We start from the raw sequence: 27,226 nt of genomic DNA, 5'->3' as shown, positions 1-27,226 counted from the left end.
GAGGTGAAGGCTGCTATCTGAAAGCAAAAGTGCGTTCTGTAGGACCCTATGTGCAAGAAAGACAGGAAAAATAATCGGTGAGCACGGATGGACAGATAACGGGTAAACTTCAGAAACGTGCCACTGGAGTCATTTTTCTACTGCGCTAAACTTTGCATCCATTATGGGCTCTGCCCGTTAAAGGGATGAAGCATATGTTAACTTTTATTCAATTATTTAGAAATTCAGGTGAGTAAAAACATGAAGCTAATAGTTAAGAACATCTGTTAAAAGAATAACTTCAAGGACATTTCCTCAATTTAACCATCTGTTATGACCGTGTGGATTAATTATGGGAATATTTTGCTTATACAGTCATAGAAATTTATTCCGCTTTAAAAAATTTACTGCCAACAGCATGTCAATTCAGTGATCTTTATTGGACAGGCTGTCATGAAACATCAAAACTTTTAACTACTATTAAAAATATTTAAAAATCAGTATTTTTTCAGCATGCTTTACGTTTACAAATTTTACAAGTATGCTTGTATATATAAGTACTTGTTTACGGGGGGCTCATTTGAGAGGTGGCTTTTTTTTAAATCTAAGGTTGACCAGAAATTTCTCCAGAGTCTTCAGCAGTACTGCATCTCTGTTTTCAAATTGAGGAGTCAAATAAAAATGACCACAGTCACTTCTCCCTATATAACTAAAATGTAATAATTTTGTGGTAAGTATGTACTAGTCATCCCACATGAGAGACTGAAGTTTGTGAAAGATTAAACAATAGTATAAATTTTAACTAATGCACCAGACCGACATGGAAGATTAAAAAATACCCCGTAGCAAAAATCTACATATGCTCAAACTCACATAATCAGTGAATGTGTTTCTTCTAAAATCCATGTCTTAGAGTAGGAAATCAAGTCACAGTTATCCCTACACTTCAATAAAACTGGTTTTATCTTTTTAGCAAATATTTTTGACATGTAATAATTTACCCCAATTAACAGTTCAGTAATGATATAACAGAAGACACTAAAGCCAGATGTAAAGGTGAAACTAGAACACTAAAGCCCAAGTATAATTTTGCCTAATATGGGATTTTTCATATAGAGATCTACGAAAACTACCATTTCAGAGCAAATCAATTTTACCTTATATTTTGCATCTTTAAACAAGTAATTGGAAAAATAAATCATTTCAGCTATTTATAAATTTAGCAAACCTCCAAAGTCACTAGGATATCAAATCTTGTTCTTCAAAATAAAACAATTATTTCTGCAGGAAGACAAATGTCCACAAATGCACATCTCAAAACTAAAATCCAACCAGCTCCCTTGTTTTGGTAGGTTTATAAATGTAGTTTAAGAAAATACTCTTTACTGGTCTACTAAAAAGAAAAGGTAAACTTCTGAGCTTTCTAAAAGAAATCTCAAAGCAACTACATATTTGCTCTCTACCCTGGGTTCTTCTAGCAGATGACCATGTCACATGATAAAGATTAACTTACCAAGTACAAGTTGCCAAGTAGTAAATCTGTTTTACTACTCGTCAAGATTTATTTTCTGCACTTACAAATGTTTACCATTCTTGTTTTAAATACTTCAAATTAAAGAAAGAATTATATAGCAACAACCTACTAACGTGAACTTGGACCAGCCGTGAAGTTTGAGCGGAACATTTCCTGTGGCCTCCTGTTGGTAGTTTTTTGCCAGGCGTAGGACAAGTAACTGCTCACAGGATTATACTCACTGCTTTGTTGCTGTTGGAAATGTGTTTTATTTTCTTTATGAAATAATGGGTAATCTTTAAAATTGATTTTAGATGGTTTGAGGCATTACACCACAAAAATAATGAGCACTAATGCCAATGATATTGGACACAAATTCATTTTAGCTTTATTTCATGTCTAAAGCAATTCTACGGAGCCTTGAACTGCTCACACACTGTTATTAACTTGCTAGTAACCTAACACATGGGTACAGAAAACAAAAGTGATCAGAGTCCAGGTTGATCGGGACCTCAAGGCTACTGTCCTTTTTCTTGAACTATAATTCAATTTCCAATTTTACTGTACATTAGATTCATTATTTCCCTGTTTTCTTTTCTGTTTAATACTGCCACCTGGAGGACACACAGGTAAAAAAGAGAGGGAGCCGGCCCGCCCAGCTCCCAGTAGGGAAGAGGGCAAAGGATGAGGCTGGGAACATCTGAATACACACACAGGCCCAGAGGTCAAAAACAGTGTCTCAGCTGGGCATGGTTTTGGCTTTTAGAATTTTTTCTGTTCTGCTAGTTACACTACGCCACAAGCTTCATGGGTATGAGTTTTAAATTTAAAAATTTAAACGTGTTTTTCTTTTTTATTTTTTAATCAGATATTTCATAGGAAAATTCAAAATGCAAAATCTGGAGTGTATTCCAGTCCGATTTTATATTCTTTTGACTCGTATCCCATGGTTTACCATCTATCAGAGCGTCATGACTGTTGCCATCATATCAAATCCTATTTTTTCTGGAGTCATATTTGTGCCGCCTTTTCCACAAACAAATCTAATAGCAGAAAATCAACTTCAAACTTAATATAAAGAGTACTTTGTAAAACAGTCAATAAAATGTCATTGTTAGAAGCCTCCATAAAAATAAATGTATATGATTTTCAAGCCTTTTATAAAAGGAACCAAAAACAGCCGTTAGAATTTTAAAGGTATTTCTGAAAAGATATTTATGCCATGAGACAAGTTACTTCTTTTTCTGTCACAACTTTAAACAAAACAAAATCTGCTTTTTTCCTGAATTGGGCACAGTTGAAAATCTGCTTTTCTTCAAGGTGATATTATGAAGTGTATTCTACAGTGGTGCACTGTTAAGAACAATATATGGCTACACAAAAATCACTTCATCTTAACTAAGGATGTCCTGGGTCCACTGAACCCCATTAACGGTAACTCTATGCATCGACATAGTGTGGAAGGCTAGCGGTTTGACATAGAAAAAAATAACAGCCCTTTTACCTCTTACAATGAGAAAAAAAATTTTTTTAATGTAAAAACCTACAAATCTTCATTGAAGATATTCATGGTCTGTGCTGTGGTGCCCTCTATTGAACAGACACTTATTTAAAAAATCGTGTGTGTGTGTGTGTGTGTGTGTGTGTGTGTAAAACTAGCTCTCGTGCTTCCATGGTAGTCTTTTATAAAAAATAACAAAAAAAACCTCCCAAAACTATAAGAAATATAAAAACACAATGCAAAAGTCTAAACTATAGTGTAAATATACTTATATTAACAGGATGCATGCAGTAAAGCAAAGCTAGATATCAATTAAACCTAAAAAATCAGTAGGTAAATTTTTAGTCTATAATGCTCTTGTTCTACAACTACTATAAGTGACTTTCAATTTATAGTTAGAGAAAGGAGTACAAAAGAAGGTTATAGTCAAAATTGAGAAAAAAATGAATATACTTGAAAAATCTGCTGATCATACTGACTAAATTTTGCTAGAAGTAAAGAATTCTCCTAATTATAAACCTGCCAGTTCCTAGAATACAGTACTTCCACCTTTCTTATAATTTCCTAAAATATATAAAACTAAGATAATACCTAACTCCTAAAACCATTAAATATTAAGATATAACATGTGAAATACCAAACATGGAGCAAGTATTCAATAAATGGTATATTCTTATTTGGCATGTAGCCAAAGAAACAATTTTTCTAACTTCTCAAAGATCATCCTGAATGGGTACTTTGCTATTAATATGTATTATTTCACCGTGACCTGAAAATGTAAAAAGTGCATTTCACATTATATATCAATACACAAATATGCAAACAAACATTTGATTTCATGCAGTCTGAACATATACATAGGGCTTCAAGTTCACAACTTCAAAGCTTACATAAAAACTGGATTTTTAAAATACATGCTCAAAGTCTGTAACACAAGTATCCCTCACATCTAGTGCTGTGACTCCTGGAGGTCCTCTATAAATAAGATACAAGCTATTGATGAGTGACCAATGGAGCCTCCAAGGACGTCAAGCTGTGGTCAGGTACAGTGCTGAAGCCACATCACATCCGGTTTTCCCAAGTCAGCTCAGGAAGGGAAGAACGGGGCTCCAGGAGCAAAGACACAGAAGGCTGCTACTTCTACAAAAACTGGACAAAGCATGGGAGAGCTGTGCATTGGAATCTGAGGCACAAAGGAGGGGCCTCAGAGGTTAGGGCAGGGCTGAAGCCCACTACGTGGTATCAGACTCCTTGCATTCTTGAGGTTCAGATCATGGAGAGGCACCAGCTTTCATTTTTATTATGAAACTAATTCACAGACACATGTTCTCACACTGGTGAGGAATAACGTCACAAATTCACTTTGCGTGTATTTCTTGATTTGATTTCTAGGTCATAATCCAGATCCAGTTTTAATGAATCTAGCCATAGCCCTGATGTGTATATAACGCTTCCCCCATTAGAATGGAAGTCTCAGGGGGAGAAGGATTGGGTCCAGTCCTTGTAGTCCTATATCCCTGGCACACGGCCTGGCCTCAGTCACCACTCGGTGAGTTTCTGTTGAATAAAGGATCACCACAGGGGTTTCAGAGTGCGGTCTGAGCAGTCATCTGAACAACAACCACACAGTGAGGTCAGCACCACTGGAGATGTATTATCCCACTCCACAGAAATACAAAGCAATTAAGGGATTAAAAGGAATTAGGTGACTTTTCCAAGCTTGCGTAACAAGAAAAAAAATCAAGAGCCAAGATTTATGAGAGATCTAGAACCCAGCTCCTCACACTACTGAACTAGGACCCTTTCCACTATGACGTCAGCATCAAATACAGCTGCAAACAGCCAAACAAAGGACCAAAAGGAACCTGCACACGCATAATCCCACTATGCCCAAGGAGTTATTAGTTTTGATAGATCAACTGTGGATGAAAAGGTTGCATTCGAAACATCCCTGGTTAAAAACACATGCCCTGTTCCTAACTAGTGATATAAATGCATTCACATGCTGTGTTTTAACCTCAAAAGAGGAGGATTCTTTTGTTTTGTTTTGTTTTTTGTTTTGTTTTTGTTTTTTTTTCCGGTACCGGGAATCGAACTCACAACCTCGTGCTTGCCAGGCAGGTGCTGTGCCACTGAGCTAAATCCCCAGCCCCAAGAGGAGGATTCTGTACAAAGATGCACAGCTCCCCAATGCCGGCTGGGACCAGGGCATTCGCCACCCCTACCCAGGCCTCTCTGGAAGCAGCCAAGCCTAAGCTTCCCTGGGGCAGCATCTGGAGCGAGCACTGCTCTACAAACTTAGACTGCAGGGCCACATCCTAAGGGAGAGGCCATCCGCCACCTGGGCCTCATAGAGACAACAATTAAGTTTAGGGCCATCTCCACACGGAAAGGCAGAGAAAAGTTGACCAGAGAACCCCACTGTAATGTTTCTGGAGGACTTGACTGTACTAGGTCTCTAGGTTTTTCAGGTCTTTTCTCATATTTATTCCCCTGGCTTCTCTTCCTTTCCCTCCTTTCCCTCAATTTATATGCCTGGCTCTATTTGTCTGTGGCTATGACCCCTTCAAAGGAAAGGCAGTATGTCAGTGTAGTAGAAATAAATATTAATATTCATGGGCATACTTAATACTCAGAGTCTTTATGAGTGAGCCATATGGGGAGAGGCAGTATATTATTTCAGGCTTGCTCTAGGGTCCTATTTAGTGAACTTGAAAGGAGATGATTTCAGATCTTGAAGCCACTAGAGAAAGAATGACTGCCTAGGAGTCTCGGTCTTGCTACTCACCAAAAGTCACATAGCTCAGCCTATTTCCTTATCTATAAAAATAGGAAGTTAGAAAAATAAACTCAAAGTTATTTCATGTCTAAGTGCATTCAGATAATCATGATGTAGGGTTAGGGGTATAGCTCAGTGGTTAAGTGCTTATGAGGCCATGGACTGACCCCCAGCCCTGCAAAAATCAGAAACCGTCAACATTTAGACACCTTGTGCCAGACACATTATATTACTGTGAGTGCTCCATATCATTAAGCCCATTTAATCCTCTCAACCACCTTATGAGGAAGGTTCTACTATTTCCTCATGTTATAGATGGGAAAACACAAGCACAGAAGAGGTAAAAGACTTGCCCCAGTCCCCAGCCGGTAAGTGGCACAACCGGGACTTGAACCTAGGGAGCCAAGCTTCAGAGTCAGCGTGCAAGCCACTGTTTGACAGACCTCCTGTGGGACAGGCATTCTGGCTTCCAAAGAGGGAGACAAAGGGAAATCCTCATAGTGTGTATTCAAGTAGCTCTAATGGAAGTACGCTCCATCACTGAGCAATCCAGAGTTAAGCCACTGAGACTATTCAGATGCCACCGATACGCCTTTACATACACTCTCTCCGAAAGGAAGAATTAAGCTCTTCACTTGGAGGAGCCCAGAAGGGTATTATAAGCAGCCTGTTGTAAAGACGGTTTCAGTCTATCAATCCTAAATGCTGTAAATGAAGACAGTTTTTAAGAAGGGCCTTTGTCTAATAAGGCACATTTATTTCCTGATAAATTTTACTATCGTCAGCTGAACTCCCAAAGAATCTGTATCTGCTTTATATCTTAAGAGACCATATATCTCTCCCCCCACGAATCCACCCATCCCCGCTAAATTTTTCATTGTTTCTTTTCTAGAAAATCAGTCCCAAATATGTACCATATGATCTGAGCCACAAGATGGCACTCTAATACAGGAAATGAATTTCTGCAATTAGCTGACTATTAGGAGCCCAGAAGCAGTAAAATCCCCACCCCTGCTACAGAACCCTCAACTGTCACGGTGCTCCTTGGTCACATTTCAGGTCTGGTCACAGAGTTTCTTGCACTCACTTTCTGAGGAAATCTTCCAAACCCTGACGACGCTGATCAACGTGCTGGCGATTGTTCATGTTGAAAAATAGGTTTTTAGATGGAAGTTCTGGCAGTTGCCTTATGAAACAGAAAAAATAAATTTTTTTTAATTACCAAATCAAGGTGATTTAAAGAAGTCTGTAAGTGAAGGCAATTTACGCATGATAATAATTACTACACAGCTATTATAATTATTACACAAGGCATGTCGAAATCAATCAGTCTCTTAAAGAAAAAAACCCATGTTTAAATTTCTAGGGTCTTTCATGGTCAATGTCCCTCAGAGTTAGTGAAATTCAAGTGATAAATTTTAAATTAGATGCAGAAGCTACAAAGCTAACGGAAGCAATACCTTGCAATCGAGAAGTCAGTCTATAAAATCCCTCATACTGTATTTTTAAGGCATCAATTTTTAACTATTGATGGTCATAATAAAGTTTCCTCAGTACACTTACACTAGCAATGCATTACTCTGCAGTCTCTGTCTCAGCCACACAAATTCTCTGTATCTTCTTCGTACGCAGGATGTTTTCATTGTAAAACACATGCTATTAGTCTGTACAGATAAAGAAAAAGTGAGCCTCTTCGGAGGGAAAAGGCTTACCTTCCATCTGTAGCACATAAGATGATCCCAACATTCGCTCTAAGTAAGGTGCAAACCACCAAAAATATATTTACACTGACACTTGCAATCAGAAATCCTGCATGTAACTCACCAACATCTCAGCCCTGAAGACAGCTAGAATGACGTGAATGAGCGGTGACATTCACCCTCCACACCCTGGGTCCTGAGGAGCTTCCCATTCACCTGATTATGAATATTGCTTTCAAGGATGAATCGTGAAAAATAAATCCAAAAACACAAAGGTAGGAAGAGCTCAAGGTCAGCCACTGCATTTCATGTGTGTGTGAAGGGGTGGCAGTTACCAGGAATCAAACTCAGGACCTTGCGCTTGCCAGGCAGGCACTGCGCCACAGAGCTATATCCCTGGCCCCATCCTCTGCATTTTAACACCATCAATATTGAGGGAAGTCTTTCCTACTCCAGACGGCTTCCTGTGGCTCTTCACTGCACCTCAGAAGTCTTCTCCTCAACATGAGTGTCCCTACGGATTATGCAGCCAGAGTCCCGAAATCACTGCTCAGCTGAAGAACAGCACTCCCCGCCTCTCCCAGGTGGGACAGGAAGGTACAACAGGGATGAACTTGTGGATATGTATGTCAGAAGGCTGCAAGATCAACAGCAAGCACTTGGTAAGTGCTACTTATTAATATTATTAGTTATTACTGTGGGATTCCCTGCAGCTACCCTGTGACAGATTTGGAAAAAGGCACTTCTAAGCTAAGTCATAATGCTTCTCCTTTGGTTAAACAGAAGATGGGTAAATACTCTTTGTGTAAAATCAGCAACTGGCAAATGTTTACGTCTCTGGTTTCAAAAAAACTAAATGATCTCTATTCTGTGCTTTTCTGAAATTCTACTGCATAATCTTTACATTGCCAAATGAGAAAACTTTTGCCACTAAAATTTGTCTTATTTCAAAAATTACCCTCCCAATTAGTAAACTCAGTCACTGTTTTTCTTGGGAAACCCAGAGATTATGTTCATTAGTTTTTAAACTGTTCCCATAAAATCTACGGCACAGTTCCTGGTATTTCTAAAGTTCAGAAAACCGCAGGATGCAGAGAGGTTAAGAGACTCCCCTCCAAAGCAGCCAGTGGTCTAAATCCATCTCTGATGATACAGTAGCAAAAAACCCTGCTAGGAATCTAAGGCACAGGAACAAATTCTGTGGATTTCTGGCCTCTTCTAATGTGCTCCATGGGGACAACCCAGCAGGCTGAGCTACACCAGAATTAGTGCCCTAACGAGGCCTGGGCAGGTGTCCTCTTAGGATTCTCTCCCCAGAGAGCACCAGGCCACTGCAGGGACTCCTGACACCTCCCACCGGGGCTCGGTCAGTGTAAACCCCCTCAATTTCTCTTCTCACTCACGATCACTGTGGACATCCATAGAGAATGATCCACTCAACATCACCAAAATAAGGTCCAGGTCTGAGTTTTTCCTTCACAAGACAGGCTCAGGACAATATAGATGGCGGTCTACACAGCTCTTTCTCTAGTTTAAACTTCCAAGTAAGTATCAAGATTTCTGAGTTAGGTGCTATTATTTCCCTTGAGGTTAATTTAAATGAGTTAATCACCAGCTTCTCTGCCTGCAAACCCAAGCACAGCATCTAACAGAGGCCATCTAGAACTCTCTAGCTCCACCATCCACTTCTAATTTTACAACAGGTGGATGCCCCTTCAGGAACAGGCTGTGCTGAGTCCCTCGCCGATGAAGTTCTTCTAAGGCTATTTGTTTCTGCTACCCGAGCCAAGATTTATTCACTGTCAACTTATCAGCATTGCAGAGAAATGCCAGAATACCACCAAGTAATATCTGTGCAGCCTCTTGTCTCTGGCTGTAGACAGAGATTTCTGAATTTCTGTCATGGTATTTATTAGCAAAGAAGAATGTATACTCTCATTATCTCTTAAGAATAATTACATTTCAAGCCTCCCATACAGTGAGTGATATGGGTTCATAATTTTTTAAGAGCAGTTAACAAGCAACTACAGAGTTTCAGTTTACTTCATATGCTTATTCTTATGTGCTCATAATATTCTACACAGATTGCAGCGCTGATGTAAGTTTATGAGTAAAACCGAAACAAAATAAAAATATACAGCTAATATACGTATTAGCAATGGCCTATAATATAATCATCATCATCATCAAAAAAAGAATCCTGAGCTTTATTTGTTTTATGTCTAAATTGAGGAATCTTAAAAGAAAAAAGTTTTTATGACTATGTTTGGCTGACCAATATGCCAACGTAGGGATCTACAGCGTGAGATTAAATGATGGCTACATTTTACTTCCGATGTGCTGTGTAGTCTCAGATAAATTCTGAGCCAGTTTCTATGCTCCCAAGAGAAGTCTAGATTAAATAAGAGGGGGCAGGTGACTACCTTTAAGATCAAGGAGCAATAAACTGTAGCTCATGGGCCGGATCCAGCCTGCCACCTGTCTTTGCATAGTTTCATAAGGCTTGATTCTGTCCATGCTTTCATGTATTGTCTATGGCTGCTCTCGGCTTACAACAGAACTGAGTGCGGGGCTGGGGATTTAGCTCAGCGGCACAGCGCCCACCTGGCAAGCGAGAGGTCATGAGTTCGATTCCCGGAACCGGGGAAAAAAAGAAAGAGAGAGCGAGAACTGAGTGCTATAACAAAGATGTGTACGCCCCAAAGCTGGACATATTTATTACCCAGCCCCGTATGGGAAAAGTTTGCTGACCCTTGTTCAAGATGAGCACAGAAGGCCACACACCACAAAAAACTGTCCATGAGATTATGATAGTATTTCAAAATCAGGTGTACCATTTCCAGTTGCTTGCTCCTGGAAATTACTAAATTACTAAAAATCTAGACTAAAGCAAATTAATTGCACATATTAAACTTCCTACTTTGTGAGTCTATGTATAAAAAGGTATATATCCTTTTTCCTGAGAATTCTATATTCTCTCAAACTTTATATTTATCAGGCACTATATAATCCAGGAATATAACAGATATGTTATAACAGATTATAAAGAAATATCATTAGAGAGTTATACTCTGTAAGCATGAATTTTAGATGTAATCACATCTTCACACATGAAGACAATAAACATTAAAATATTAATATTAAAAAAGTGTAAGCGTTTCAAATAAGTAGTTTTTCAACTCTAGGAACCTCACTGCTTTCATTTCAGATACAAGCTTCATTTCAGATACAAGCATTTTCACTGCTTCATTTCAGATACAAGCATTAACACTCTCATCATTCAAATTAAATTCTTTGAATTTGGAAAACTTTTCAATTTTAAGTATATCATAGCATCCAATAAAATATCTGCTACTAAAAGGTCCTATAATTTCCACTGCATACTTACATGAATACATGAATACTTACATGAATACTACCAACTGCATACTTACATGAATGCATATCTCATAGTCGATATAAGAATGCCAAAAGTCTTCCTTCTGAATCCTAGGATCTCGGACCCAGACACTTACAAATTCCTGTAAGGGCATCGTAAACAAAGAAAATCGTTTCAGAATTGCAAGTAAGGCTGCAAGAGCAGAAGGAAATGACTGGCCTAGAACAAAACTGCAATGCGCTTTAGCTAGTGTGGTTGCAATCCTTTAAAAAACAAGAAGTTAATGAATCAGGCACCATGAGCAAGTCCAGAAAACACTTCTGGCCACAAACGGAATTTTAAAATAACGCAAAACTGAGCTGGACATGCTTAATTTGCTCTAAAACTGATGTCTACTTTTGAATCATGAAAAATAAGTTCACCTCTTTCTCAAATTTTAAATGAAGTTATCTCTCACTTTCATCATCTCTAAATCAAAACAACAGGCCCTGCCTGGCATATTGCTTTGTAGAAGACAAGGAAGGGGGACAAAGACCCTGTGAAAAGTAAGCCATGGAGGGTGAAACTGCCTGTGTGCGCGGCCCGGCCTCATGCGAATATGCGGTGGGAACTTCTCCACAGAAGGTGGACTCCTTCTTTCATACAATACTTTTCTGTCTTAATAATATTTCTCAAATATTATATCATTTCATCTTCATACCTTTGTGTTTCAGGTAAACGTTAGAGATGTTTAAAAAACATACACCGTGGACACTTTCTGTTCCTTTTTAAAGATGGTAAGATTAGGAAACATGATGTAACACTGAAAACAATGCTTTTCAGAAGGTGCTCTTTACTAAACAGGCTCAGTCTGAAAATATGGAAACAGGTTACAGCAAAAGGTAAGACACTTGGAATGATAAATTTTAATGTGTAACTTGTTCCCTCAGAGATCGAACTTTGCTAACTGAATTTACTTTTAAATATTTTCATTTTTTGTTGAGACTAGGGCATCAGGCTGAAATGCAGCCATCTCTGAGGGGCAGGCTGCGTCCAGATCCAAGCACCTGCTCTTAGCCTGTGCTTTCCACCTCAGCCTCCTGTAACTGTATTTTATTTTCTTATAGTACCTGTTCTTATACTACCTGTTCTTATAGTACCTGTTTCTTATAGTACTTGTTCCAAAACAGAACAGCAAGAAAGACCGTACATCTTCTGCACAGAGCACCTCCACTTTGTTATGTAGATAATCAAATCAAAGTTTTCAGTAGAAAGCATATTTTTTAAAGCAAAAAAGTAGTCCACGGTCCCTGAAAATAACTGCAATTTTCACTTCTAAGACAACCTTACGCTTTGTTCTTGCCTTTGAGACTTCTGTCCCGTTGTTTGCCCTCGGTACATAAGGATAATGGCCCCAAAGGCTTAATTTTAAGTCTTTTTATTGTGTATTTTTAAAATTGTTTCTTAAGGCTAGCTAAGGGCGAAGCTCAGTGCTAGAACACGTGACTTGCATGCACAAGGCCCAGAGTTCCATTCCCAGCACAGCAAAAAAAAAAAAAAAAATGACTTGTCAGAGAGAAAGAGAGAATAAAAATAACAATACAGCAATGCTCTAAACATTTTGGCCACAGTCCCTTAAAAATAATTCTAAATTGTAAGAGTGACTATAAAAACAATTTTTAAATCAAGGTATCCATAACATCCCCTACTGAAAGTTAGTGTGACTAGGTTGGGGACAAAGTAGATCCTGCCTAAGGAAATAAGCAGAAATAAAATCCACACACTCTGATCTTAGTTTATGCTTTTTACTTCAGTCTTCTGTGTGTGTGTGTGTGTGTGTGTGTAACTCATTTTCCTGTAATACTTTTCACATAACACATTTCTTTTAAGGAACCAATCAATTATCAATAAATCAATGAACAGAGTTAAAAATAGGCTCAGAAGAAAAGAGAACAAATCTATAGTAGACCACATGTCTGCCCCTTCCTCCAGCCCTACACACACACTTGAGCTACATTCTGACCTTCACAGGCCTTAGATATTTTTGCTTTCATTGGTACTTTCCCCCCAAAAAATATATAAAATTGTACTTTATAACTCTTTATAACTACTAGTATAAAGGTAAATATATTAATAGGCACAGTAAAGCCATTCTTTGAAGTAAAAATTAATTCTTCTAATTTTAAAAGGAATTAAAACATTTTCATGGGGCCCTAAATGTAGTGTGAGCTCCAGGCACTGTTCCTAATGGAGGACAGGGGGAGGCGGGGGGCAGTGCTGTCGCCAGCTCACATGGAAGCCACACTCCCTCAGAGGGTGTTGGCAGGGCCACATTCCACTGAAGAGGCAGAAGGTCTTGGATACACCAAACAGGGAGATTTAGCAGCTCAGAGTTTAACATCAACAGCAGAAAGAAGATATGCACCCATTATTGAAATAGTGGCCTTCATACAGACTAAACAAAAATGAAAAATCAGAGAAACACATTTGTTATTTGGGTACAGATTTAAGGTTTTTTTAAAAAGGTTTCTGAACAAAACCTGTAAAATCCAGTTATTACAATGCTATATACCCTGCCTACACAAGACTCAGTATCACTAATCCGTGACGGCAGGAATGACAAACAGTTCTGGTCGGGGGAGGGCTTTTTTCCCCTACTGTCCCATTCTTTTTTTTCTTTTTTTCTTTTGGAGACAGGTCTCACTATGCAGTTCATAGTGGCCTTGAACTCACTACGTAGCTGAGGCTGGCCTCAAACGAGCAGTGACCTTCCCGAGTGCTGGGATGACAGGCGTGTACCACCATGCCCGGGTTACTGTCCCCATTCTCAGCATATAAACTGAAGAGTATGTCCTTTTTCACAGAAAAAGCACTGAATTTCTGGTCATGAGACTAGAAGTAACTTCTGGCTCATCCACCTCCTAAATTATTAACTTCAGTTTCTATATCTGACCGAGAACTTGAGATTTACCTTCTTGAGAATCACCTACAAATTCCCTCTGCTACTGCCCTGGTTCAAGTCCCTCTTGCCCAACACTGATGTAGGAGCCACTAATTGATCTCCAGGCTCATATCCAGTGCATCCCCCACAGTGAGTCAAGAATTACTTCAAAACACACATCCAGTGTCACTTCCCTGTATAAAATTCACCAAAGGCTTCCTAGTAATCTTGCAGACGAAGTTCAAACTCCTTGGCTAGCACAACACAGCCTGTCATGATTGTCACCGTACTTATGGAGGGCGGGGGGGGGGGGGGCTTGCATTCCACACACAGCTCGCAACTTTACACCTCATGCCTTTGAACCCACCGTCCTGTCTGCCTGGAGTGCTGTCCCCAACCTACTCTCTTCTCCTTTTCCTCCTCCTCCTTCCTCTTCCTCTTCTTCTTCTTCCCCACCCTCTTCTCTCTTACTACTTTTCGCAAACTGCAATTGATTGTTCAATACAACTCAGTCCGTGCTCCTTCTGGAAACCCTGCTCTGCTTCACCTGGTTTATTTGCCCCTCCGCTGCGCCCCCGAAGCCTCCTGGCTGGGCCCAGTCCCTGCTCGCCACACTCACCGCCCTGGTAGAGCTAAGATCACCTGTCGGCCTCTCTTCCAGACGCCACACTCCGCCCTGACAGGGCGGCGCAGGCTGACTGGGGAGACCAGAGCGCACGCCTCGGTAACAGCAGCTAATGCACAAACGAATCCCCGTGGGAATGAACAAACCACCTTTGGGGAAGAAAAAAAGTACAAAGTTAAAGCTCACCTCAAGTAAAACCCGCATCCACGTGGGCTGCTGGACCCCACGTATTAACGATAAGTTATTTCGCAGCTGGTCTAATGTTTATCTTAATTTAACCAACCCCTTCCACGAAAGGTGTGCCAATTTACAGCAGAGGCTACCCAGGCTGCGCTTCAGATCCATGGGCGCAAACTGTTTCTGAGCACCCTAAAGAACTCCAGAAGTGCCTATTTATATAGAAATGATTGAAAATCATTCCGATGGCTTCAATAACTTAGTCCCCAAAGTCTTGGATCAGGCAACAATTTGTTAGCCTAGTTGGAGCTAAAATATGTACTTGAACGCAATAAAAGTACCTTTATTTTAAAATATTCTGTAATTCAGATAGGCCTCCCCTCCTCTCCCCTGCAATTAGTAGGAATTAGTGAAGTTTCACCACACTTCCAGCTACGAACAGCTTGCCAGGTGGCCGAGGTTCACCTATAATCTCTTAATTAGACGCATCCCTCACGACCTACCCACCATCCTTCAAGGCAGTGTTGACAGCCTGTCAGCCACAGAGGGACAACCCCAGAGTTCCACACCTAGAATCATATGGATTTCCTATGGAAATGGCTTCTGCAGCCGCAGTTAGTCAATTTAATAACCTTATTAAACACTTTAATGACTTCTCAGGGCTAATGACTATATCTAGTATGAGAGAAAACACCAGGCAGGATGAATTAAAAATTTAACTAGCTGATCCTTCCTGTTCTCCGTGTGAACACAGGCTTTCTAAGGAAGGGAGAGTCTTAGCCTCTGGGAAAATCTCATTCTTAGGTTTTCTACAGCTACCCGCTCTCTGATTTCAGTGGCCCCTCCACAAGCCCCCGTCCGGGCCCACCTTTTAGCTATTTCTAGCTCCCCTCCCCTTGTCTCTGACATGAGATGAAATCAACTTAGAAATCACTGTACCTGTATGGGACACTGGCATGTGCCAGGCACTGTGCTGTTTCACATATTTTCCTTTCATCTTTACAACAATCCTAAGAACAAGGTAACCTTTTCATCTCAATTTTACAGATAATAAAAATGAGGCTTCTGGGGTTGGGGATTTAGCTCAGCGGCAAAGCGCTTGCCTGGCAAGCGGAAGGTCGTGAGTTCGGTTCCCGGTACCAGAGGAAAAAAAAAAAAAAAATGAGGCTTCTAAAGCTTCAGCAACTGGCCCAAAGTCAACTGACCAGTAAAGCAGAGCTGGATTTCAGACTCGGGTTTGCCTTGTTCAGAGCCTGTCCTTGCAACTGTGTGCTCTCTGGTGGATATGTTAGCAACAGTAACTACGACACAATGTCCAGTTGGACGATGGTTGCTTTATTTTGGAGGGAGGAGATCACCTACTTGGCTGTTAGGTAAAATACCAGCTTAAGCAACATTCTTTTGTGAAACTGTGTCCCTCCCATTCAGGACACCACATTACAGTCCTGGTATCTACTCAGGTTCCTATAGTCATGACACTTCCTCAGACTTCTCTTGTTTTTGATGACCTGGATGATTCTGAAGAGAACTAGTCAGGTGTTTAGTATAATGTCCCCTGTGAGGATGTGTCTGGTGTTTGTCTCAGGATCAGACTACGGTTTTAAGTGTTTGGAAGAAAGATCATAGGTGCTACACTATGACATCCCATCAAGGGGCCATGCTTCCCCCAGCACTTTCTACTGCTGATGTTAAGTCTGATCACCAGGCTGAGGTAGTATCTGTAAAATTTCTCCACTATAAAGTCACTCTTTTTTCATTTCTTAACATATGTGGAGATAAATTTATGTTCCCTAATTTTTCTTAAGCTACTTCTAATTTAATCATAGTTTGCAAATGTATCTTGAAATGTATCTGAACATTAAGCTGGAAGAGTCAGATATTAAACTATAAATTCTAAGATCTCAATTTTCTAAAACTGACATACATATATGTATAGAAAAAGACTAGAGGGCAAGAGCCCAAATTTTATTCTTTCCTTAATACTTTTCCCAAAATGTTCCACAGTGAACAAATCTTTTAAATCCAGAAGAAGGAACAAGAATGGGGTGGGGACATGGGAGTGAGGAGGTGGAGTTTTTCTTTGAGGCTGGCTGGGGAAAAACAGTCCTTGGGTAACTGTAACATAAATGCTGCGCTCAGAATGACAGCAGCATTCTCTGAAGCCTGCTGTATGCTCTGGGGTATTCCTAGCTGCTTTTCTTTTCTTATAGAAGAATGTAAATTCCCTCCTGTGAAACCATGCTCTTTTTTTTTAACTTAAAAACTGAGTATCATATCAGAAACTGAAAACACGAAGAAGAGGGGGAGAAAAACATCAAATTTAGACTTTAGGGAGTGAGAGTGGGATTCTTTAGCTTTTAGTCTGTTTTGGTTGTGTGAGTGTGTGTGTGTGTGTGTGTACAAGGACCAAACGCAAGGCATAACCCATGCTTAGCAAGTGCTCTGCCACTGAACTACGTCCCCAGCCCCTTGAAAGAGTATTTTGCCTTGTTTTGTTCCCAATGTCACAAGGCACCAGGTGATACTCTATTTATTCTTTAGAGATGTTCATGCTTCCAGCCCAGTCAGTTTCAATCAGTACTTCAATGCAGCTCAGTGGTAGAGCATTTGCATAACATCCCTGGAATTGATCCCCAACAGTGCAAAACCAAAAACAAAAAGCCCCATGCTTTCCTAGAGCAAGCTGGCAACATGACCATCGGTCAGCATCAGTGCATCTTGAACACGTGACTATTCCCCCTAGAGTCTACTCATCTAGAATGGCAACGCGTGCCTCCCGTCCCCCCTGCAGCGCCCTGTCTTCTCCCTCAGTGGCAGGATCCGTCCTGGCAGTGCATGGAACAATCCAGGGCCCACGTGGGCCTGCTCTACAGGAATCCTCTGCTGAGAGACTGATGGATTTATTGTCACTTGGGTACCCAGGTAGCTGCCTGGGAGTTGCTGTTGTCTCCAGTACAGGCTGTGTACATTTGGAAGGGGAAAAAAGACTCTTATTCCCAGAAGTATAAATCTCTAAAGGAAGAATGTGGCCACCATGGTCCAAGACAGCAGGGAAGCTCACCCCCCATAAATACAGACACAGACAAAAGGGGTTCACCCACCCTTCAGTCCACCCACGGTGGGAGGCTCCACTTACACCAAGAGCCAGGGAACAAGCCTGGGTCTTTATGGAGGGAGGAGCATGAGGTTCAGTGCCCGGATGTCAGTCTGTCCTGCAGGTGCAAGCTGCTTATTCACATACCACAGAAAACGGGTTTCAGTGAGGCTGGGAACAAGGGCCCTTAGTGGTGCAGAGAAATAGAAGTGCTCATTCTGGACATTAAAATATAAAAAGAGCAAAAATGTCTGACTCCTCAAAAGACACTGTCTGAATTGTGTTTCCTGTCACAGCCACCTGCCTTTCCATTTGGATTCGGGGTTCTGTCTCATTAAACACAAAAGTTGATTCAGTTGGGTCCATCTAATTATTCTTATTAAATATGTAACCATAATATTTTAATTGTAAATTAAAGTTGCATGCATGAATGAATCTGAATTCATTTTAATTTTACAATGGCCCAATGCCAAGGCCTTTTTATGGAGAAGATCCATCAGCCTGGATACTGCTCTCCTGGGAATTCAAACCAATATGCAAATGGAACATGTTTAACTAACAAGGGAGACTCTCGGTCCCTTTTCTCCTCTCACTAGATTTATTATAGTAATAAAGCTGTTTTAACAAGAAACACTGCATTTCCCAAATCTAAAAATGGTTAGGGAAAAAAAAATTTTGCCAAACTTTTAGGCTGGCACTACCAGTTCTGTAGAACCAACATGTCATTCCAGGCCATCTTAATCTTGCACAAAGATGGCAAGTAGGTCTTAAATCACATGCTGCCCTCATGACTAATCAGTGATGTCTGCTACGTCCATGAGGAAAGTACTTACACAAACGCTGCACCTCGGTCTACATTCTAAAGCAATCAGGGATGTTGCACTTGACCCTTACTTGCATGAGTAAGTGAAACCACACTTATTTTCCAGTAACCAACAACCATCCACGAGGCCATTGAAAGGCTCAATAAAACTTCCCCTAACTGGCATTAACTACAGAGTGTTTTGCAGGTAAATAAGGACATAAAAGTACCTTTAATAAGTGAGGCTGTAGAAAGCCTCTTCTTGCTTCTACACTGAGGCCTACAGAGGAGGAGCACTGGCCAACCGACACACTGAGAAGGCTAAGGGAAGACGTGACTGCACTGGGGAAGTCCAGGGCTCAAGAGCGCATCAAGAACTCAAGGCTCCACTGAGCTCAGATTGAGCAAGAAGCGCCCTGGTGTAGTGCCAGGGAGCAAGACGCAGGTCTGGAGAAAGAAGCAGATTTCAGCTCTGCAGGGCCCCAAAAGCAAATGAAAGAGTTGCAACTCAGTTCTGAGGGCAGCAGATTAGAAGGAAGATCATTCTGGATGTAGAAGATGGACAGAGTGGGAATAAACAGTCCTGTATTCCACTATACCCAGGATGACTGTTTATGCTATGTTTATTTCTGGCTGACACAGGCTAACGTAAATTTTTCAACATTACACTTGTATTTGCAGTATTTTTTTTGCTTTTCCATAAAGGACTTTTAAGCTTAAAACTCTTTCATGCTAAAATATCGTTCAATAAATTATTTATAAGAAAGGACAATTTCAAAGTCAATACATGCTTTCTTCATGTATTGAAGCTGGTTAAAATTAGTGTCTAGGTTTTTGCCATTAAAATGAATTTATAATAAATCAAATGATTAAACCAACAAAGAGAGCTGCTTTTTTTTCTCAGTATGGGGGACTAAACGGGGGTATGCAGGTACAGGGGATTAAACACAAGACTTTCACACTGACCTACATCCCGTCTTTTTTATTTTTCATTTTGAGGCAGTATCTCACTAGGTTGCTAAGTTGCACACCCTGGGCTTAAACTTGTGATCCTCCTGCCTCAGCTTCCCAGTGCTGGGCTTGCAGACCTGGCTAAAAGCTTCGTATAATTTGAGAAAAAGCCTTTGTTGCTTTCAGGGAAGTCATCCCATCTCCACCTCTCAAGAGGAAAACTTTCACATGTGACTTTGGAACAGTGCAGAGTGGGTGGAACCCACCCTAGAGTGTCAGGCCCATTCAGCTGTGTAATGAAAAATTCGCCCTACTCAAAGGGAGGTTTGGACTTTGCCCTTGGCAACTGGGGCTGCTGGGTCTCTAGGTCTGGAACATCCTGCCTGAATAGCCTCATTTCCCTGAGCCTTTGGGCACTGGTCAATCTAACAAGACTCTCATGGGCACTTTGGGCCACACTGGGCCTATTCTGGCCCCCAGAAGAAATGGAGACTAAAGTTAAAATTAGTTAGCTGTACATTCCACAGCTGTACATTCCGCATCCACAGGGTCAACCAAGCACGCATTGAAAATACTGGAACAAGAAAAACTTGCCTCTGTACTAAACATGTACAGATTTTTCTTTCTGCCCCTTCTTCCCCACACAACACAATGTAACAACTATTTACACAGCATTTGCATTGCATTTGGGCATCATACTGCGGAGCTTGATGCAACTACTATGCCTTTTTACATAAAGGACTTCAGCATCTTCAGATTTGGGTATCCATGGGTGGTTCCTGGAATCCATCGCCTGTGGACACCAACGAACAACTGTACTAGGTGAGCTCCTACAAGGAAGCCCAAGAAATTAGGTTTGGGGGCAGGGACACTGCAGTCAGGAAAGCACAGCCTTTGCCAGATTGTGTGGAAGAAAATCCCAGAGACCCAGGAGACAACAAGCGAGCAAAAGTGACACTCGTGGCAGTTTTTCCCGCTTGTCACCCAAGAGTGGGAAAACTCGAGGAGGAGTCAATGGAAGAGAAAGCAGACCAGAGGGAGAAGATTCAAGAAAGGCTGAGAAAATATGAGTCACAGGAAGAGATGCTTTTGACAAGGAGTGGGTGGCACAGTGCCCTCCCGCTAAGTCACTGGAACCGAAAAGGGAAGGCCACACATGCACCTATGAAAGGGGAGCGTGCCTAAGGGAGGGTATTCTGCTCTTCCTTCAGCTCACTCCTACAAGGCAATGAGTTTACAGTTAGTGAATGATTAGGAATCTGCAGTAAATACAAATGCATGGGTTATTTATACTTGGATTTGTGATGACGTACCTCTTTTTGTTGTTCTGGAAACATCTTCAGCACAGGATGTGATTAATCTGAAAAATAAGATGGCAGCACAAGGTGACTCAGGATCCCCACACTGGAGTGGACAGACCTCTCACTGCCTCCCGCAGCCCCTGGCCTGTGGATCTCTGCTCCTCCCTTGCTTTCTTCCACAGCTGAGCGGACCACCATGAGCATCAATCTATACCGGGCACTGGAGTGTGGGTCACTGTGCATCTAAGGCAGTTGGATAATGACATGCAGAGCCTTAAATTGCAGAGCCAGGCAGTCAGGCTGGAGCTGGGGGTTTAGGAAATCGGAGGAGGTTAGAAATGGAGATGTGAGACTCGGCATGGGGGTGCTATTGCCAGCAGTGAGACAGATGGGCACGGAAATGACACCCAGAGAAATTCCCCACCGGAAAAGCTGATAGGTTTACCAGAAGCTCAAACCTTCAAGGACAGGTCATCTTATGACACTTAAACTCTAGAGTCAAACAAGAGGTGGTAGGGCCATAGAGGTGTGACCTTGAGCTGTGACCTGCCAGTCAGTAGAGCCAGCCTGTCATTGATTCCAGGCCCTGCAAGTCCCCGGGGCTGTCCATTACAGACACTCACTGGAGTTAAAACCTGATCCCCACTAAGCAAACAAGCAAACATGCACACATACATAGAATTCCCTGCTATATGCACCCATATATATTCTTACAAGCTAATTATGACTGTGGCCTATTTGCCTTCACTTTGCTAAGTCCGAACCCATTCCCTGGATACTTATTAGCATTCACAAACATCTCCAAAGTCTCTACTAAATGTCTGTGGCAGTATAGAGAACACAAGGAAGTAAAACACAAGCTGTAACCTCCAGTCCCATGAGGGATCACTAGCAAGATAACCGACAGCTGACCCAAGAGGATTTCTGCAGAGGGCAGAAATCACACTCTGAGCAGCAGGCAGACGGGTTTCCAAGGGGCAGTTCCCTCCACATGGAGGAGTGGGGAGCTTCACAGAGAAGGCAGGGGAGGATGGGGGAATCTCACTATTCAAAAATGAGATGTACTGCTGGGATAACAGATGTATGACAGTGACAGGCACAAATGACAAAAGTTTGATATATAGTGAAGAGATGCCAGATCAACTAAGGGACAGAATTTTTGGAGGGGGTGGCTGAATTGTGGCAGCCAAAAAGACATGTCCACATCCACTTCCTGGGACCTGTGGGACTTTATTTGGAAAAGGGGTCTCTGGAAATGTAATTAAATCAAAGTTCTCCAAATGAGATCATCCTAGAACACTGCAGTAGACCCTAAATCCAATGACCAAAGTCTATATTTAAAAAAGAAAGAAGAGAAGAGCACCATGGAGACAGAGAAGGAGTGGCAAGCTACAAGCCACAGAACACAAGAAACTAGAAGAGGCGAGGAGGGAGCCTCCCCAAGAGTCCCCAGAGGGAACATGGCCGTGCTGACACCTTGACATTGGGCCATTCATCTCTAGAACTGTGACAGAATCAAGTTCTGTTGTTTTAAGGACCAAGTTTATGGTAATACAGGAAGCTAATACAGAAGGGATCTGTGGGGAGTAAGTGGGACAGACAGGTGGGGTTGCAACTGGGGATGGGGGAAGCTCTGCGTGCATTCACGCATTCAGTCAGTGTTGACGGAGCGCCTGTGAGGAGCCACATGCTGAGGACATACGTGGGTCACACGTGGGACAGCTGGTGGGGCACAGGGCAGACTCAGAGCTTTGGAGATGACTTCACAACTGCAATGTGGGGATGACCTGAAAGCACAGGGCACCCTGTGACAGGAATGGAAGAACACACAATGTCCATGAACCTTAAAGCCATTATACCAAGTGAAATAAGACAGTCACAAGAAACAAACACGGCACTAAGTGCCTACAGCAGTCAAATCTACAGACAGAGGAGAACGGTGGTGTCCAAAGGCTGCAGGGAGATGGGGAATAGGAAGTTGGTTGGTGGTTTGGTTTCAGTTTTATAAGAAGAGCGTTGTTGCGGCTGGTTGTTGTACAGTGTTGTTGTTGTTCGTATTATTCTCCTGTTTTCTCCTGATGAGTTGTTATGATAAGTTTTATGTTACGTGTATTTTACCAGAACTTTAAAAAAAAAATTTAAAGAGTGGGAGTACTCAGGAGGAAGGAGGCTGTACTGAGAAAGCAGCACCGAAGGTGGGGCCCAATGGACAGTGTCTTAGTCAAGAATGCAGAAGGAGGGAGACACGTTAGGCTGAGGGGTTAGCATGAGCAGGAGCAGCTCAGGTGCCCCATCATCAAGGAGCCCCGCATCAGACCAAGGTTGGACAGTGGGTTCCACCTTCCCACGATCTGTGCTCCACACAAAGCACATGCTGCATGTAGCTGAGCCTCTGCCCAACTGGATCCTGCCCCACTCCACTGTGCAACAATTGTATTTGCAAAGCATCAGTCACTCTGTTCCTGTCCTCTCACAATTCTGCCTCCAAAGAGGGCTACTGCTATCGTCTGAGTCTGAAGTGTTCCCAAAGGTCCATATGCTGACAGCTTGGTCCCCAGCCCATGGCATGGGGGAGGGAAACTGGAACCTTAGAAGCTGGAGTTAAGTAAATTAGGTTATTGGCAGGGACTGTGCCCTTGAAGGGGATATGGCACTCTGATTCCTCCTCTCTCACTCTTTCACTTCCCGGCCACCATGAAATGAGCAACATCCTCCCCCACATACCCCCGACCAGGATGTACTGCTTTGCCACAGGCCGAAAAGCACAAAGCCAGCTGACCATGGACTGAAACCGTGAGTCAAGATAAACCTTTCCTCCTTGTGAATTGTTTATTATCTCAGTTATTCTGTCACAGTAACAGAAAGCTGCCTAACCCTACTTTACAAGAAAGTTACCAGCAACAGTCACAGTATAAATGGGGGACAGGGTGTGAGGCAGGAGCACCATGGAACACTGTGGCGAGACGACCCAAGTGAGGGGTCGACTGGACAGCCTGGGTCTGTCTCAGAGGAATCCAAGAAAGTGAGGTGAGACAGGTGGCTGCTTCCTGGGACAGCAAGGAGCTGTGTTGATGTGAGGTCTCAGAAGCTTATCGCTACCCTTCAAGAAGGAAATCTCCCCTGCATGCAGGGTGAGAGATTTTAGATAGGACCCAGTGCTATCAAGGACCATGTGAGCTACTCCAGCACTTCTGAAAGATAATTCTGCCACGTGTTTCAAAAGCATTTTAAAATTGTTTATGTTCTTTAACCTAATAATATCTGAAAACTCAACCTTAAAAAAAAAAACCAATGCAATGATGAATGTCATCATTGTAAATATGTACTAATAAAAAATTTAAAAATTGGTGCAATATGTACAAAATATTTGTAAACAAAAGAATGTCCACAATGTACTATTAAAAAAAAAAAAAAATCAAAGGAGCCAGGAAGCATGGCGCACACCTATAATTCTGGTTACCTGGGAGACAGAAGCAGGAGGATCAGAAGTTTGACACCAGTCTGGGGAACTTAGCAAGGCCCTTTCTCAGAATAAAGAATAAAGGCCAGGCGTGATGGCTCGGGCCTGTAATCCCACCACTCGGGAGGCTGAGCCAGGAGAATCGCCACAAGTTCAAGGCTAGCCTGGCCTACAAAGTGATTTCAACCCCAGCCTGAACTACATAGTAAAACCCTGGTTCAAAAGGACAAAAGAAAAATAAATAAATAAATAAAAGGGGGTGAGGATTTGGCTCAGTGAGAGACCACTTGCCTAGCATGCATGGGACCTGGTTCAATCCCTAATACCACCACAAAAAAAAAAAAAAAATCAAAGAAAATAGAAATATAACTGTCCATAAATAAATTAGAAAAAATGAATTCTGGTGTACTTGATACTAGACTACCTTGTAGCCATTATAATTAGATTACAGAAGAATATCAAAGGGCTGAGGCTGTTTGAGAAGTGGTGAAGTGATTTCTTTTGTGGTGGGGGATCGGACCCAAGGCCTTTGCATTGAGGTACATTCCCAGCCCTTTGTATTTTTTATTTGGCTACAGGGTCTCACTAAGTCACTAAGCTGCCCAGGCTGGGCTCAAACTCGGAATTCTCCAGCCTCAGCCTCCCACAGTGCTGGGATTACAAGCACGTGCTATCACACTTGGCTGTTAAGTGACTTTTAAAAAGCACCTTTTTATTTCACTGCTTCATTATTTAAGAATTGGAGCCTATACAAGATGAAGTTAACAGTGGTTATCTCTGAGTGGCAGAATCATGACTGTTTATGTACTTCCTTCTTTTGGACACTTTTCCAAGATTACAATGCATTTGTTACTTGTAAAATCAGAAAAATGCACATTTTTTTTCACCGAAAGTAAAACCTAATGTGCGCAATCACTTTTATTGCCAACCCAAAGCTAAGTCAGTTTCATTCTTGCTGTACTCATTTCCTCCTACTTAAAAATCACTGACTTCTTACATTCATGTCTTAAAGAGCTGAAAAAACATCACAAGTCATGTATCAGATTACACGTTTACATATAGAATATATAAAGAACTCTTACTACTCAATAATAAATAAGTGAGATTTGTTTTAAATTCAAAGCTTAGGGCTAGTTTTTAGGAGGTATGATTGTCATTGTGAAACGAAAGGAAAATGCTCACAAGTAAAGGGCAACTGGGGTGTGGGAAAAGAGAAGGGAAAGAAGGGGAAACTATGTAAGTATTGTCTATACAGGATAGCTAACATAGTTGCACTACTGACTTTTATTGCTCTACAGAAAGGAACAGTTAATGATTACTTGTTTGATCAGTCTTGTATGTCTCTATTTGTTTTCCTGAAAAACCACTTTGAAGATATCAATAAGTAATACAACAACCATGGTTAATTTCATACCACTTTGTCTATAACTCTGTTTTGTTTGTATTGTTCATATGCTATTTTGTAAATGGATGTCTGCTGTTAATATGCTTTCCTTCTTTTATTTTTTAAAATAAAAAAAAAGTTAGGGGTAGTTTTGGTTTTTGGATTTGATTGTTCATTTGCTGTACTGAGGACTGAACCCAGGCATATTATATCCCCAGCCCTTTTTGTTATTTATTTTGAGATAAAGTCCCACCAATTTTCCCAGGCTGGCCCTAAACTTCTCATCTTCCTGCCTCAGCCTCCCAAGTGCTGGGATTGCAGGTGTGCACCCCCATGCCCAGCTGGACAAATCACTGTTGACAGGGCTATCAAAACCACTAAAAAAAAACAGCCTTTTCCACAAATGGTGCCTCGCCACATGGAAAGCCCTATGGACAAGAATTTTAAGTGGATAAGCCACATGGAGTTAGACTTCTACTTTCTACCAAATATAAAATTTAACTTAAAATAGATCAAAGACTTAAGTATCAGAGAAGAACCTTTAAACTCCTAGAGAAATATTCATAGAAAGTCACAGAACTGATAGAAACTCATAGAAAAAACAGTGGTAAAACTTCACGGCCTTGAAGTAAGCAAAGGATTTTTAAACATGACACCAAAACATAAGGAACAAAAAATAAACTCCATGAAAATTAAAAATTTTGTGTGTCAAAGGACACCATTAAAAAGTGAAGACAACCCAGAAAATGAAAAAATATCTGAAAATCATGTATCAGATTACATGTTTACATGTAGAATATATAAAAAACTCTTACAACTCAATAATAAAAAAGACAATCCAATTCAAAAATGGGCAGACAACCAGGCACCATGTGCCCTAGGGAGGCTGAGGCAAGAAAATCGATAGGAGCTTGAGGCCAGCCTGGGCTACACAGTGAGACCCTTTCTCCAGAAAAAAAAAAAAAAAAGCAAAAGATACTAAAAAGACATTTTTGCAAGATATACAAATGATCAATAATCACATGAAAAGCTGACATAATTAGTCATCAGAAAACACAAATCAGGGGCTGGGGATTTAGCTCAGCGACACAGCGCCTGCCTGGCAAGTGCAAGGTCGTGAGTTTGATTCCCAGTACCGGAGAAAAACCAAATAAAAAAAAACCCCAAGAAAACACAAATCAAAACTATAATAAGATACTGCTTTTTTTCTCCCTAATCTTTTTTTTTTTTTTGGTACCAGGAATCGAACTCAGGATCTTGCGCTTGCCAGGCAGGCACTTATGCTGCTGAGCTACATCCCCCGCCCCCTCCCTAATCTGTTTAAAACACAGAAAAAGAAACACATAATAACAAATGTTGACAAGGACATAAAGAAACTAGATGCTTTGGTGGATGTGAAAAATGGTGACCCATTTGTAAAACAGCCTGGCACTTATTCAAATGATTACATACACTTACCACTTGACTCAGTGATTCCATTCTATAGATCTGAGAGTATGAAAATAAGCCCCCACAAAATCTTGTATGTAAATATTCATACCGACTTAATTCATAACAGCTAAAAAGTAGAAAGAACTCTAAGTCTATCAACAAACACATAAATTGTCATATACTCATACAATGGAATACTCCTGAGTAATGAAAGTACATGCTACAACTTG

At 41.2% G+C, this 27,226-nt stretch overlaps 1 protein-coding gene across 1 annotated transcript in view; it reads right to left on the bottom strand.

The window, feature by feature from the left end:
* The window catches only part of Snx10 (sorting nexin 10), a gene marked incomplete in the record, with an annotated part of 41,389 nt that overhangs the window by 2,366 nt on the left and 11,797 nt on the right, over positions 1–27,226 (bottom strand). The window contains 5 exon segments of the mRNA XM_013510607.1: positions 1–46; positions 6,860–6,958; positions 7,336–7,436; positions 10,907–10,993; positions 20,734–20,780. Of these exon segments, the coding sequence (XP_013366061.1) occupies positions 1–46; positions 6,860–6,958; positions 7,336–7,436; positions 10,907–10,993; positions 20,734–20,757 (357 nt within the window).

The sequence above is a fragment of the Chinchilla lanigera genome, unplaced genomic scaffold, assembly GCF_000276665.1.
Source record: "Chinchilla lanigera isolate Chin_1 unplaced genomic scaffold, ChiLan1.0 scaffold00009, whole genome shotgun sequence".
Taxonomy (NCBI): domain Eukaryota; kingdom Metazoa; phylum Chordata; class Mammalia; order Rodentia; family Chinchillidae; genus Chinchilla; species Chinchilla lanigera.
The sequence above is the reverse complement of the archived record's forward strand: the minus strand, read 5'-3'. Positions and strand labels throughout refer to the sequence as shown.